The sequence below is a fragment of the Salvelinus alpinus genome, chromosome 18 (genome assembly GCF_045679555.1).
Source record: "Salvelinus alpinus chromosome 18, SLU_Salpinus.1, whole genome shotgun sequence".
Lineage (NCBI taxonomy): Eukaryota > Metazoa > Chordata > Actinopteri > Salmoniformes > Salmonidae > Salvelinus > Salvelinus alpinus.
This window is the reverse complement of record NC_092103.1, coordinates 5,605,011-5,620,186: the sequence shown is the minus strand read 5'-3', so window position 1 is coordinate 5,620,186 and position 15,176 is coordinate 5,605,011. Positions and strand designations below refer to the sequence as shown.

The 15,176-nt window shown below is 43.7% G+C and overlaps 1 protein-coding gene across 8 annotated transcripts in view; it reads left to right on the top strand.

The window, feature by feature from the left end:
* LOC139543582 (dymeclin-like) overlaps positions 1-15,176 on the top strand; it is a 138,249-nt gene that overhangs the window by 71,028 nt on the left and 52,045 nt on the right. For all 8 annotated transcript variants that reach the window (XM_071349801.1, XM_071349802.1, XM_071349798.1 and 5 more), the window contains one exon: positions 12,832-12,916. In XM_071349801.1, the coding sequence (XP_071205902.1) occupies positions 12,832-12,916 (85 nt within the window). The remainder of the gene's footprint in view (positions 1-12,831; positions 12,917-15,176) is intronic.

The window sequence follows — 15,176 nt, the reverse complement described above, 5'->3', positions numbered from 1 at the left end:
AGTGTGGCAGAGTCTTTGTGCAGGTGGGGATCACCAGGTGTGCCTCTCAGTGTTATTAATACCATGGCTACAAAAGACGCCATAGAATCTTAGTTACCGTACAGACAGACTCAGACCCAGGCCTCTTAGCCAGCACTGGTAATCACATCTCAATACACTTTTCAGTACCTCAATCACCCCACAAAGCCAATGATAAATGGACTCCGTGACCTGCATCGGATGAATGGTGCAGGTGTACATCTCAGCTCAGTACTGCATTTATCCGGCTAGGTTCTTTGTGCAACAATTTGGGTTAGGGTTCTCTCCCATTTGGTCTAACTATATGTTTTTTTGTGGCCGAGTCTGCTGATGCGAGAGAGAGAGAGAGAAAGCGTGTGTGTGTGTGTGTGTAGGTGAGCGTGCACGTGTCTCAGTAGGTCAATCTGACAGAGCTTCCAGGCGCTGTGTCTAGACTAGACATGAACAATTGAACAGGTTGCCATGCCACTGATGCCAAAACAATAGTGTATGGCAGCTAGTGCCCTGCCCTGTCAATCAATTAGTAACAAAGTGTGCCCTCTCCATCTCACCACCTTTATAAAAAGGCAGTGGCTGTGGATCAGACTTTTGCCTGATCTTTTTTTCCCCCTCAGACTTAAGGCCCGAAGCTTCTGCTCGTGTGCGGATCACGTCCTCGGCATGTGTTTATTCTCTACTTTACACAGTCTCTGCTCGTAGAGAACAGGCTACTCAGGCTCGTTTTAATAAAGTTAGATCAAAGCTGAATCAATGTCTGCAAGATCACATAATGATAGTATTCTACATAACAAACCGAAATATAGTAGCATAGTATAACGTCACTGCAAGACAAAGACACCACGTCATTTCTCTCTCGTGGCCAAATTCAATAACGCGCGCCACTAGGCAAGATACACAGGTAGACTATGCTATAGTTTTAACACCATCTGCTCCAAAATGTGCTCACTTTACAAGATCATTCAACTCATGAAACTGATTGAGATCAAATGGTTGGTATGCAGATGCTGCATGGACATTTCACCGGTAAAACCTGAAGAATTATCATTCCCGATTGACAGTGAGAAATGTGGAGGGAAGGAGACCACAAAAAATGTGTGAGTAAATTAGAGGTAAATAAACACTTGGACATGAACGTGATCTGCACATGTGCAGAAACTTCAAGGCCTTTAGTCCAGGAAAAAACAGGTCCGGGAAAAGTCGTATCTGCAACCACTCCCATTTTTTTTTTAACACAGAGACCTCATAACAAAGGATGTTTGTTCCCTTTCAGTTTTTCCCCTTAGGCTTTCAAAGAGGACAAAGAGCATGCCCAGACGTTAAATTAACTGAATAAACAGTCCCAGATCTCAGTCAAAGCCAGCATAGTGTGTCTATGATTTGGAAACAACGAAAACAAAACTGAGCATGCCCATATCTCATTCATTTTACCAAGTGTGTCTGTTATATTTTGGAATCAACAAAAAACACACACGCCATGTCAAAGCCCCAATTAAATACTATATTTTTTTTATATGACATACCCAAGTGTGTATGTTTTAGAATCAACAATTAAGCAATAGTACATGAGGCCGTGTGTTATGACATTTTTATCATGGCTGGGATGTGGTCATATCCGCGAGGCGAAGCCGATTGGTGTAGTCCACCACAGCCATGATAAAAATGTCATAACACACGGCCTCGAGTGTACTATTGCTTTTATACAACGGGTTACCCGCATTAAAAATCAAGATTATTTCCCAAACTATCAATTTTGAAACAAAAACATGATTGCTACATTCACTAACACTGGTTGTCAAGTGACATTTTAGGCGTTCTCTAGTCGTTAGTTATTTTCGTACCGACTGCCATGTAAAGCAAAACTTCCCAATTGCTGGTTGATAGTTCCAGAACGTTGGTTTCTAGGGACGCTGTCCATGGTTCTGAAAACAGTGCACATCTGGTCTATGCATAGGAAAATGTTATGTCAGATGGAAACATTGTAGTGGCGCTGTCCATGGGGCTGAAAACGCCGCTGAAACATTGTAGCAAAGACATCGATGCAGCAGATCAGAATAGAGACCACAATGACACTTTTTTCTTCAGATGGTCACAGCATCGGTAGCTATTTATTTGTGATACACGTTGAAATGCACATTTCCATACAGTGTGCAAGTACTTGTCTAATGCCGGGGTCTCAAGTGCAGCTGGCCACCATTTCTAAGGAACAACTGCCTTGTTGTCGCACGTAGCTGTTAGGATGTTATCTCCTTCTGTTATCCGTAACAGCACGTAGCTGTTAGGATGTTATCTCCTTCTGTTATCCGTAACAGCACGTAGCTGTTAGGATGTTATCTCCTTCTGTTATCCGTAACAGCACGTAGCTGTTAGGATGTTATCTCCTTCTGTTATCCGTAACAGCACGTAGCTGTTAGGATGTTATCTCCTTCTGTTATCCGTAACAGCACGTAGCTGTTAGGATGTTATCTCCTTCTGTTATCCGTAACAGCACGTAGCTGTTAGGATGTTATCTCCTTCTGTTATCCGTAACAGCACGTAGCTGTTAGGATGTTATCTCCTTCTGTTATCCGTAACAGCACGTAGCTGTTAGGATGTTATCTCCTTCTGTTATCCTTAACAGCACGTAGCTGTTAGGATGTTATCTCCTTCTGTTATCCGTAACAGCACGTAGCTGTTAGGATGTTATCTCCTTCTGTTATCCGTAACAGCACGTAGCTGTTAGGATGTTATCTCCTTCTGTTATCCGTGGACGGCTTCCAATAGCTCCTAAGAGCTCCTCAGCCCTGTGCCCGTTCACATACTCTGGCCTCCAGACCTACATCGGAGAGCTGCTGGATGGCAGTTGTCCTGATGCAGTGTTTGGTATACCTACGGGATGTGCCAGCCTCCTAGAGAGAGAGCGAGCAATCAATAATGGCAATATGACAATGATTCTATTCATGTTTATTATACCTTGCACAGACGGGGCAGCATCGATGAAAGAGTGTTGAGTCCCGTTGGTTCTATGGTATACCACATGTTGTCGTCATCGGAAAAGGCTGGGGCGTGTTCAGGTAATTTAGTGATTTTTCTAGCGATCGAGCAAAGCTCGTTCCCTAGGTTTTCATACATGCAGCCACAACGATTCTCTCGGTCTCTTTCCATTGGATTTTTGTGGTTCTTGGTTCCTTCATTGAAACTCAGTGTTGCCTATCTCGATCCATTTGTGTCCCCTTTTATTACGAACGAGTCTGGCTTCAGTTTGCGATTTCCTTTGTTGCCTCTTCGGCCAATCAATCAAACCACACCTTATTCAGTAATCCTCTAGGGGTGGCGGGGCTCAAGGCTTCGGATTTAGGTCCTGCTGTGTTATAGCTGGGTGGTGGCTGGTTCTGTCCCTGCTCTCCCTTCTCAGCTGTTTTATGATACCAGTAAAGACATTGTTTGCGTTCAGGAACTCGGTTTCTCTCATCAGGCACCAAGGCCGGCTCAGTGGAGGCTCATTTAAGTGGCAGTGTAGGCCTGCCTGCAGTCCAGCAATGCTGCTGATTCTATATCAGTCTCATTTAGCAGTCCTTGCGGTGGCGTAAAAACTCGGGAGAATATTACCCTTCTCCTGTTTTGAAACAGTTGCCAGATCGATGTTTATCCCCTTTTCTGACAGCCATTTCAGAAAGCACTTCACTGACTGACCTTCATGTCTTAAAGTAATGATGGACTGTCGTTTCTCTTTGCTTATTTGAGCTATTCTTGCCATAATATGGACTTGGTCTTTTACTAAATAGGGCTATCTTCTGTATACCACCCCTACCTTGTCACAACATAACTGATTGACTCAAATGCATTAAAAAGGAAAGAAATTCCACAAATTAACTTTTAACAAGGTACACCTGTTAATTGAAATGCGTTCCAGGTGACTACCTCATGAAGCTGGTTGAGAGAATGCCAAGAGTGTGCAAAACTGTCATCAAGGCAAAGTGTGGCTACTTTGAAATATCTCAAATCTAAAATATATTTTGATTAAACACTTTTCTGGTTACTACATGATTCCAAACGTGTTATTTCATGTCTTCACTATTATTCTACAATGTAGAAAATAGTAAAAAATAAAGAAAAACCCTTGAATGAGTAGGTGTGTCCAAGCGTTTGACTGGTACTGTATATACATTTGCAAAGATTTCTAAAAACCTGTTTTCCTTTGTCAATATGAGCTATTGTGTGTCGATTGAGGAAAGAAAACAATTTCATCCATTTTAGAATATGGCTGTAACGTAGCCACGCTGAAAAAGTGACCGGTTCTGAATTGTTTCCGAATGTGTGTTTTCCCATGTGTGTCTGTGTGTGCGCCTGCCCTGCTCCTTCCCCCGCTCCCTGCTCCTTCCCCCGCTCCCTGCTCCTTCCCCCGCTCCCTGCTCCTTCCCCCGCTCCCTGCTCCTAACCCCGCTCCCTGCTCCCGTGTGTTATTAGGCGGTGCGCTCCCCTGTGTATTCCTCATGGCTGTTTACTCGTCTCTATTTGTTATTATTGAGCATCAGCCACCATCTGCTCTGCTGTTTCTAGTGGGGATAGAGAGAGAGAGACTGAGCTAGGCTGTCTGTGCATCCCAAATGGCACCCTATGCCTTATGTAGTGCACTATATAGGGAATAGGGGGACATTTTGGGGGGGGACACTGTCTATTTTTGGTGGTGGACAGCTCAGTACTGCATGAGGAGCCTAGGGCTGAATTGATTTCGTTATTTATGTTCTGTGGTCCAGGCTGAGTACTCTGAGATTAGAAGAGAAAGATTACAAGGAATGTTACGAGAAAAAAATGGTTGTTTGATTCAATGGTGGACTGGGCGCCGATGGTATGCCAGTTGAAGCTGGCTGCTTCGAAATTGCGTGCAGTAATGACTGTAGCTGTACAGATTTTTTCTTCTTCTCAAGTCTGAGGTGTATCGATATAATATTTTCTACGTCGTATTTTTTTGCCAAATATTTTTTTTTTTTTTTTTTAATCTCTCATTTTGTTCCCCCTTGGTTTATAAAAACGATAGAGAAAGAGGATGTGTCTCGGTCTGTGTGCGTTGGCGTGTGGTCTGTAGCCTATGTTGTCAAGTGTTTGTGTATATTGATGTGTGTTGATTGATGGTGGCCTGTACTCAAGCTCAGTGGAGCAGACCATGAAATACTTTATTTTTGTATTATTATAATATTTCTACTTTTTACCTCTTTTTCTCCCCAATTTCCTGATATCCAATTGGTAGTTAGTCTTGTCCCATCACTGCAACTCCCATACGGATGGTCGAGAGCCATGCGTCCTCTGAAACACGACTCTGCCAAGCCTCACTGCTTCTTGACACGTTGCTCACTTAACACTGGATGCCAGCCGCACCAATGTGTCGGAGGAAACACTGTACAACTGGCGACGTGTCAGCGTGCATGCGCCCAGCCCGCCACAGGAGTCTCTAGAGAGCGAGGAGACAAGGACATCCCGGCCGGCAAACCCTCCCCTAAGCCCGGACGACGCTGGGCCAATTGTGCGCCGCCTCATGGGTTTCCCGGTCGCGGCCCAGGTCACACAGCCGTGATCGCACGCAGGTCTGTAGTGACGCTTCAAGCACTACAATGCAGTGCCTTAGTCCGCTGCGCCACTAGGGAGGCCGACCCTGAGAGACTTGATGATGTACAGTGCCTTGCAAAAGTATTCATACCTCTTGGATTTCTTCACATTTTGTTGTTACAAAGTGGCATTTAAAAAATGTGTCAACAATCTACCCAAAATACTCTGTCAGAGGAAGATAATAATTTTTTTGATTAATATAAATTAAATTAAATATAGTTGTTGTAGAAATATTCCGCTGCTGGAGTCAATACATGTTAGAAACACTTTTGGCAGCGACTACAGCTTTAAGTCTTCTTGGGTAATTCTTTAAAGGTGCAATATGCAGAAATCACTCTGCCATTTCCTGGTTGCATAAATTCTCACAGTTTGCCTATTTTAAGTTTGTGCAAAACAAGCAATGCATAGTGTAGAGAATCATTGTACTATATAAACCGCTGTGTAATATCTTTCCAATAAGCCAAAATATTGTGTTTTCAGCTGTTTGAAGCTGGTGTACAAAACCGAAAGTAAAAAACTTAAGAACAGGGAAATATAGAAATAGCGCACATAGAACCGATCTACGGCTTCTTCGATTTGCTGTCAATGAAAATGAGAGATCTTTAACTCACATTTCTATGTGAATTTGGTCGGGTCGCCCCAAACATGTTACATATTGCAGCTTTAAGAGCTTTAGACACTGGATTGTGCAATATTAGACCATTATTATTTTCAAAGTTCTCCAAGCTCTGTCAAGATGTTCGGGATCATGGCTAGACAGCCACTTTCAAGTCTTCTTGGTAAGCAACTCCAGCGTAGATTTGGCCTTGTGTTGTAGGTTCTTGTCTTGCCGAAAGGTGAATTCCTTTCCCATTGTCTGGCGTAAAGCAGGTTTTTCTGTGGGATTTTGCCTATGCTTAGCTCCATTCCGTTTCTATTTATCTTGAAAAACTCCCCAGTGTTTGCCGATGTCAAGTATAAGATGCATGTTTTGGAATATTTGTATTCTGTGTATTTGTTTCACTTTGTCATTTAAGTCATTATTGTGGAGTCACTACAATGTTGTTGATCCATCCTTAGTTTTCTGCCATCACAGCCATTGAACTCTGTAACTGTCACCAATTCCCTCATGGTAACATCCCAGAGCAGTTTAATTCCTGTTCTGCAGCTCAGTTCAGAAGGATGACTATCTTTGTGTCTGGGTGGTTTAATACATCATCCACAGCATAATTATTAACTTGACCATGCTTAAAGAGAGATTCAGTGTCTGATTTGTTATTGTTACCCTTCGATATACCTATCACTGCCCTTTTGAGGCGCTTGAAAATCTCCCTGGTCTTTGTAGTTGAATCTGTGCTTGGTAAAAAATTTAAAAAAATACACTCCAGGCCACTCTGAAACTACATAGAATGTATGTAGAAGTTATAATGGACCTATATATTTTTTTTTTTCTAGCCCTCAAATAGATTTTAACAAACAAATCAGTAAAAAAAATATTTGCGGCCCTCCGTTGAATTTCTAAATGTGGCCATCAAGCCCAAAAGTTTGCCCACCCCTGTTATAAGTTTACCAATAACCAATCCTTGTTCTAACGTCCATATTTTGTTGCACAGAATCAATTTGATGATTTTGGAGGAAACTGATGTGAATAGTAACGTTAGTCTGATGTCTGAATGATATTGGGTACCAAACATGTATTAGCTGCATGTGTAGTCAGTCTCCGTCAACAACGAACACGGTCTGCAACTCTAAAGAATATTATTGAATGGTTTCTTTCAGAATAGATAAGATTTTCACCTGTTTGTTTGTTTCGACCTTGCCGTGCCAGCCTGCGTACTAAAGATTCAAGCATCCCTTACGCAGCCTTGTTATCATGCCATTTACTTCTTAGTACTACCAGTCTCTGTGTGGGTCCCAACTGTCACCCTATTCCCTTTATAGTGCACTTCTTTTGACCCAGGCCTATACAGCTCTCGCATAGAGTTTGTTAGAGGACTCACCTTTGTATCTATCCCGTTATGGTGTCTGTGACAGCATAGTCAGCACCCATTGAAGCCTTATCCATTTTGAAGTGGTCAATTTTCTTCTTATTTTGTAGATCGAAAAAAGCATAAAGCAGATATTTGTGATTTACCGCAACCTGCAATGTTGGGGTCCTGAACCAAATCGTATGTCATTGACTTATGTGGCCATTAGATGGTAGTGATATAACTTAGACATTTACAAACCATATTTAACACAAGTTGAAGAAGAGAAGGCTCTGATCATTGGCCCAACCCATAGGAATCCCCACCCAGTTGACTACGTTAAAATGGTGGAAGGCCTCAATGGCATTGTCTATGCTACAATGGATTATATCCATAAGTCCTCTAACTAACTCTATGGGCTCTCGTCAAAAGTAGTACGCTATATAAGGGAATAGGTTGCCATTTGGGATGCATATGTCTTTTATGTACGTCAATCCGTCAGGATCCTCTACATCTTTCACACAACAAACGTTTTTCTTTGTTCTATTATTTTCTATTATATTTAGCTGCACTTGTATCTGTGAGGCTTGTTTGCCTTGCTCTCATTCCCCTGGTTGCGTTGTTGTTTGTGTTATCATGCCTTGTGATGTTGATGCCTCTGTTTGGAATGACACGCTGTTTGGAATGATTTGTCAAGACAGCGAATGTGTAGACAGACGGATGAAAAGCATATGCCAAACCACCAAATCTGCAGCTGAATGAGTCATACAAGCCTTATCTAAAGAATCCATACATGAAGACTCCATAGATGTACGTAGCTGGAGCTTCTGTCTGCATCCCAAATGGTCCCCTATCCCGTATTTAGTAGACCTTAGGTCTCTGGTCAAAAGTACTGCACTATGGAGTGCCATTTGGGATTCACCTTATTATTATACCTTTATTTCAACAAGGAACACAGACTGAGACCAAGGTCTCTTTCACAGCTGGGCCCTGCGTGTACATGTTTACACATACAGTTTAGGTACAATGATTAAAAAACTAAACAAGACAAACAAAATGATCACAGATAGTGATCTGTAGTTTCTATTAAAAAAAAATGCTACTGAGAAATTGCTGTATTTTCTCTCATTAGGAATCTGTGTTTTCTAAAAATATATTTTCTAAGACGTCTTTCTATAAATAATGGGTCCAAAGTGTGACTTTGGGATCAACATTTCAAAATGGTTAATATATGCCAATTGGCCCATAAGTCAACCTACTGTAACGACCATATCCTTTAAAATTGCAGGTGTAACATGGAAACCAAAATGCAGGGTTCGTACAGACATTGGCAAGTCAAATTCATGGACTTTTAATTACTTTTTCAAGCACAATCATAATTTTCAAGGATGTACATTTTATATTGTATTGATTTTATAGCCTATAGAACAAAAACTCTCAGCAAAAAGTATGCATTACCACTTTATGTGGGTACTTCTGGATTTTGGCAATGAACTCGTGCATACCATTTTTATGTCTCTGTGTTCAGTATGAAGGAAGTTACAGGTAGTTTCGTTACAAATAGACTTCCAGTCATTGCGCAAATGCTAGTTAGCACTGGCTCGCGAAACGATCTCTAACTTCCTTCATACTGGACACCGAGGCATAAAAATTATATCCACAAGTTCATCTGACTCTTGGGAAGTAGATAAAGGGCCTCGTTGCCAAAATCCCAAAGTATCCCTTTAAGACTAATCCATTTTTATAGGCCTCCCCAATGGCACTATGCATTGGCATTCAAATTACTATTACTTTCTATGTAAATAATATGTTAACGAAAGTGTCTACATCTGTCACAAAAACTGATTAGAAATGAAATTATTGGATATTTATATTGGATCAGGAGAGCTTATAAATCGGCTACAATAATTTCAGACTTTTCAAGAACCAAATTGAGGAAATGTCTGATTTTCAAAGTATTCCAGAAGGCCTATTTGATTTTCTGAGTTACTTGTTGTTACATTCTAATGTGGTGCCGACCAAAATACATTCTCCACAGTATTTCAAGTGATTGCTTTAGATAATTGAACAGAAAAAATGAATTGAAGAAACTATCCCTGATCAAATTGGTAGTCCACCCAGTGGTTGTGTTTTCCGGGATTGAATTAAATCTTTTAAGTGCTCACAAGGGAGCCACACCCGCAAACCTCATTTCGCACGTGCATAGGGTAAGTCTGAATACCAAATATTGAGAAGTACTTAAATCAAAATGCGTAAAAAAGGCATACATTTACTAAGTCTGAATCGGCCCCATTGTGAATAGGCTACTATGTCATTTATTATAAGTATCAAGTTAAGGTGACTCTTCCGGTTAGAAACATTCCATTTTCCAATCATGTGCCCATGAAAGCTGTTTTCACGCCGTAACATAAGGAGACATGAAATGGTACGTAGTTAATCCGTTTTACCTCATTTCTACCAGCATGTTAAATGTGCAACCAGAGGGGGGAAAAAACTAACTCTAGACCACCTTTACTCCACACACAGAGATGCGTACAAAGCTCTCCCTCGCCCTCCATTTGGCAAATCTGACCATAATTATATCCTCCCGAGTCCTGCTTACAAGCAAAAACTAAAGCAGGAAGCATCAATAAAGAAGTGGTCAGATTATGCATATGCTAAGCTACAGGACTGTTTTGCTAGCACAGACTGGAATATGTTCTGGGATTCTTCCGATGGCATTGAGGTGTACACCACATCAGTCACTGGCTTCATCAATAAGTGCATCGGTGACGTCGTCCCCACAGTGACCGTACATACATCCATACGTACATCCCACCAGAAGCCATGGATTACAGGCAACATCCGCACAGAGCTAAAGGGTAGAGCTTCCGCTTTCAAGGAGCGGGACTCTAACACGGAAGCTTATAAGAAATCCCGCTATGCCCTCCGATGAACCATCAAACAGGCAAAGTGTCAATACAGGACTAAGATTGAATCATACTACACCGGCTCCAACGCTCGTCGGATGTGGCAGGGTTTGCAAACCATTACAGACTACAAAGGGAAGCACAGCCAAGAGCTGCCCATTGACACGACCCTACCAGACAAGCTAAATTACTTCTATGCTCGCTTCGAGGCTAGCAACACTGAAGCATGCATGAGAGCATCAGCTGTTCTTGAGAACTGTGTGATCACGCCCTCCGTAGCCTATGTGAGTAAGACCTTTAAACAGGTCAACATTCACAAGGCCGCAGGGCCAGACGGATTACCAGGACGTGTACTCTGAGCATGCGCTGACCAACTGGCAAGTGTCTTCACTGACATTTTCAACCCTGTCCCTGACTGAGTCTGTAATACCAACATGTTTCAAGCAGACCACCAAAGTCCCTGTGCCCAAGAACACTAAGGTAACCTGCCTAAATGACTACCGACCCGTAGCACTCACATCTGTAGCCATGAAGTGCTTTGAAAGGCTGGTCATGGCTCACATCAACACCATTATCTTAGAAACCCTAGACCCACTCCGATTTGAATACCGCCCCAACAGATCCACACTGCCCTTTCCCACCTGGACAAAAGGAACACCTATGTGAGAATGCTATTCATTGACTACAGCTCAGCATTCACAATTTAATTTAATTTGAACTTTTATTTAACTAGGCAAGTCAGTTAAGAACAAATTCTTATTTTCAATGACGGCCTAGGAACAGTGGGTTAACTGCCTTGTTCAGGGGCAGAACGACAGATTTGTGCCTCGTCTGCTCAGGGATTTGAATTTGCAACCTTTCGGTTACTAGTCCAACGCTCTAACCACTAGGCTACGCTGCCGCCCCAATACAATACAGGAAACGAAGGACTGAGCACGCCCCCATTCTCATCGACGGGGCTGTCGTAGAGCAGGTTGAGAGCTTCAAGTTCCTTGGTGTCCACATCACCAACAAACTAACATGGTCCAAGCACACCAAGACAGTCGTGAAGAGGGCTCGACAAAGCCTATTTCCCCTCAGAAAACTGAAAAGATTTGGCTTGTGTCCTCAAATCCTCAAAAAGTTCTACATCTGCACCATCGAGAGCATCCTGGCTGGTTACATCACTGCCTGGTATGGCAAGTGCTCGGCCTCTGACCGCAAGGCACTACAGAGGTAGTGCACACGGCCCAGTGCATCACTGGGGCCAAGCTTCCTGCCATCCAGGACCTCTATACCAGGCGGTGTCAGAGGAAAGCCCTAAAAATTGTCAAAGATTCCAGCCACCCTAGTCATAGACTGTTCTCTCTGCTACCACACGGCAAGCGGTACCGGAGTGCCAAGTCTAGGTCCAAAAGCCTTCTTAACAGCTTCTACCCCCAAGCCCTAAGACTCCTGAACAGCTAATCAAATGGCTACCCAGACTATTTGCATTGACCCCCCCCCCCCCCCCCCTCTTTAACGCTGCTGCTACTCTATGCATAGTCACTTTAACTCTACCTACATGTACATATTACCACAATTACCTTGACTAACCTGTGCCCCCGCACATTGACTCTGTACCGGTACCCCCTGTATATATCCTCGCTACTGTTATTTTACTGCTGCTCTTTAATAAAAATTTTACTTAACACTTATTTTTCTTAACTGCGTTGTTGGTTAAGGGCTCGTAAGTCATCATACCTGTTGTATTCGACGCATGTGACAAATACAATTTGATTTGATTTAAAACGTATTATAACTAACAACACTGCCATAAATGCAAGGAAAGAAAAATAGTTTTATGTCAAGCGATTTTGGACATGTCTGTCAAGACTCCAACCACGAGAAAGGGGTTTAAACGGTTTTTAAATCAACTCGTGAATTGTATTGAATGTAGCTATGTTCCCCTGTTATATCTTAATGTAATGACATTAAAAGAATTGGCAGATTATTATCAATTTATCAACAGCAAATAAGTTGTCCAACGCAGGAAATCCTCAATGGTACACTAGTTTATAGAAATACCCATGTATAGTGCGTACCTCAGTCAGCATCATGTGTAGTGCGTACCTCAGTCAGCATCATGTGTAGTGCGTACCTCAGTCAGACATGACGACAGTGTTTGTGTGTTAGATCTCTTCTGTAATGCTGTCTCTGTCTGTCTTTCTTGAGTGAGATGTGAGGAGGGTGTTGTTGCTAGTCTGATTCATGCTGTTACTTCTCTCTCTCACACCCCCTCCTCCCCTGTCTCGCTCCCTCGTTCTCTTCACCCCCTCCTCCACTGTCTCGCTCCCTCATTCTCTTCACCCCCTCCTCCCCTCTCTCATCCCTCTCTCTCTCCCTCTTCACCCCCTCAGCCTGTTTGCACTGCTGTCCAAGAAGCACAACAAGATTTTGGAGCAGGCTACCCAGTCTGTACGGGGCCTGCGGCGGGCAGACTACGTGAGTACAGTTCCCCTACTTCCCTGGTCCCCTGGACCTTCAGCCACGTCAACTGCAATCAGCCACACACACCTCAGCCTCCTCTGTCTGCAGGGAGGGAGCAGGCCTGGGGCTGGGGGGGCCCTGACGCCTGACAACCCAACCCCCCCCCCTCGCAACACACAGGAACAAAGACACAGGCGACATGAATACAGATGCAAACCCAGTAAGAGACAGAGGCCATACGAAAACCGAGACACCCAAACGCACAGACCCAGAAGTGGCTGGAGGTGTGTGAGTGTCAGTGATTAGGCTCTTCCCACACACAGGCAGAAGGGAAGCACCCTTCACCCCCACTCTCTTTTGTTTGGATGTCTCCTTTATGGCCCTTTTTCCTTCCAAAACACACACACACACACACACACACACACACACACACACACACACACACACACACACACACACACACACACACACACACATATACTTGATAATACCATTGCTATGTCTGGAGTCGTTGATGCTGAATTAACTTCTGGCCAATGATATCACTTCCCCCAAACATTACCCTCCCTCGTCACATTGTGCTTTGAATACGTCTTTGTCAATTATATCATGTTTGCTATATGTCTGTGTGAATTATATCATGGAAGGTCTCCTCCAAGCTCTAACAATAAGCTGGTCGGGGTGGTGTTCATTAGGGCACACAATAGCAAAACATAGTAAGTCAAATGTTTTGCAACCGAAAACAAAAACAAGACATTTCTTATTGGACCAGTTCAGGTGGTACCGCCCCCTGTTTATGTTTGGTGTCTAATAAATATGACCCTGGTCTCAATGGAAGAAGTTGTGACTAGATTCCATCCAGGCCTCAGGGATCTTGTTCTGTGTTCGTATCTCATGTCCAGTCTAGACCTCAGCGTTTCGTTCCGTTACGAGGTAATGTTGTTAAGAGGTTTTTATTTAGTCGCTAGGAGGAAGGAAATCCTGCAGTTTGAACATAAAGGTGGTTATCATCACATCCAGGCGACATGGTGAGAACTAACCCTCCTCTGTCTGCAGGAGTACCTCATCAACCTACAATTACTTCATTTGTTTGCGCTTCTCAATCAGTCACTACAAACGTCTTTATAAGTCAGAACACGTTGGATGCAAACACACAAATACACACACCTTCATATTTGGCACACACATTTAATTAAAAAAAAATATATAATGTTTTGTTGATTTTCCTTGTGAAACAAATACATTGGAAATTACTCACCAAAGCTTCTAATAATAATAACTATTTGTACTGCAATAAATACACATTATGCATATATACAACAAGCAGCTATGAAAATGTGAAGCTGATATGCACACAGCGGTGTTGTTGTCTGTAGAGCCAGGCAGGCTGTGTGAGTCCTGTTGTGATGTAGTGTGCTGCGTTGCAGGGGGGGAGGATGGGAGGTGAGGGGAGACTAGGCAGGACAAAGGCAGAGTGACAGGCCCCACTTTGCCTTCAGGCCTCGTGACTGATCTGCCGTGACGCAGAGCCACAAGCTCAGACACGATTTACAGAGGGTAGAGGGGGGGAGAAGAGAAAGGCTGACGGGGAGTGAAGGGGTGAGGAGGGAGCAGGCCTTGGTCTCATGGGAGAGGGTAGAAATGGGTAGGGGAAGAGGCTAAGAGGGAAGGCTGAGGAGGGAGCTAGCTGTGGGAGAGGGGAGAAGGGGGGTGTAGAGAGGCGGAGGGGATGAAAGGGATGAGGTGGCACGTGGCAGTAATTAAAGTTGACTCCAGAGCGTGCGTGACGGGTGAGAAGGGGCGAAAGCGAGGGTGATGGGGGGGGGGTTGACTTTACTTCTTCCCCTACAATCGCCCCTAGTACTTCGTTCCTCTCCAGCCACCCCCACCCCCCCTCATTCACTGCTTTCTCACTCCATCTCACCCTTATTTTCTCTCCCACCCCATTTATCACTCTCCCCAGTCCTCTGTCACTATAATTGTCTGGGACACACCATCTCTCTTTCTCTCCTTCTCTCTCTTTGTTAGTAGTAGATAGTGTTGTGATAGGAGGCCTCGGAGATAGTGGCTCTACCTTTGGCCTGTTACTGGTGATAGGAGACTGGCTAGGCCACTGTTCTCCTCTTTCCGTCTCTTGCTTTCCTGCCTCCCAGTCTGCAGCCTTTACCATCCCCTTCTCCCCCCCCGCCTCCTCTCCTGGGTGACTGGCTGCAGCGACTTTCTCTCCATTACCTCCCTCAAGGTCCAAGGGGTTCACCCCCCCCCCCCCCCCAAA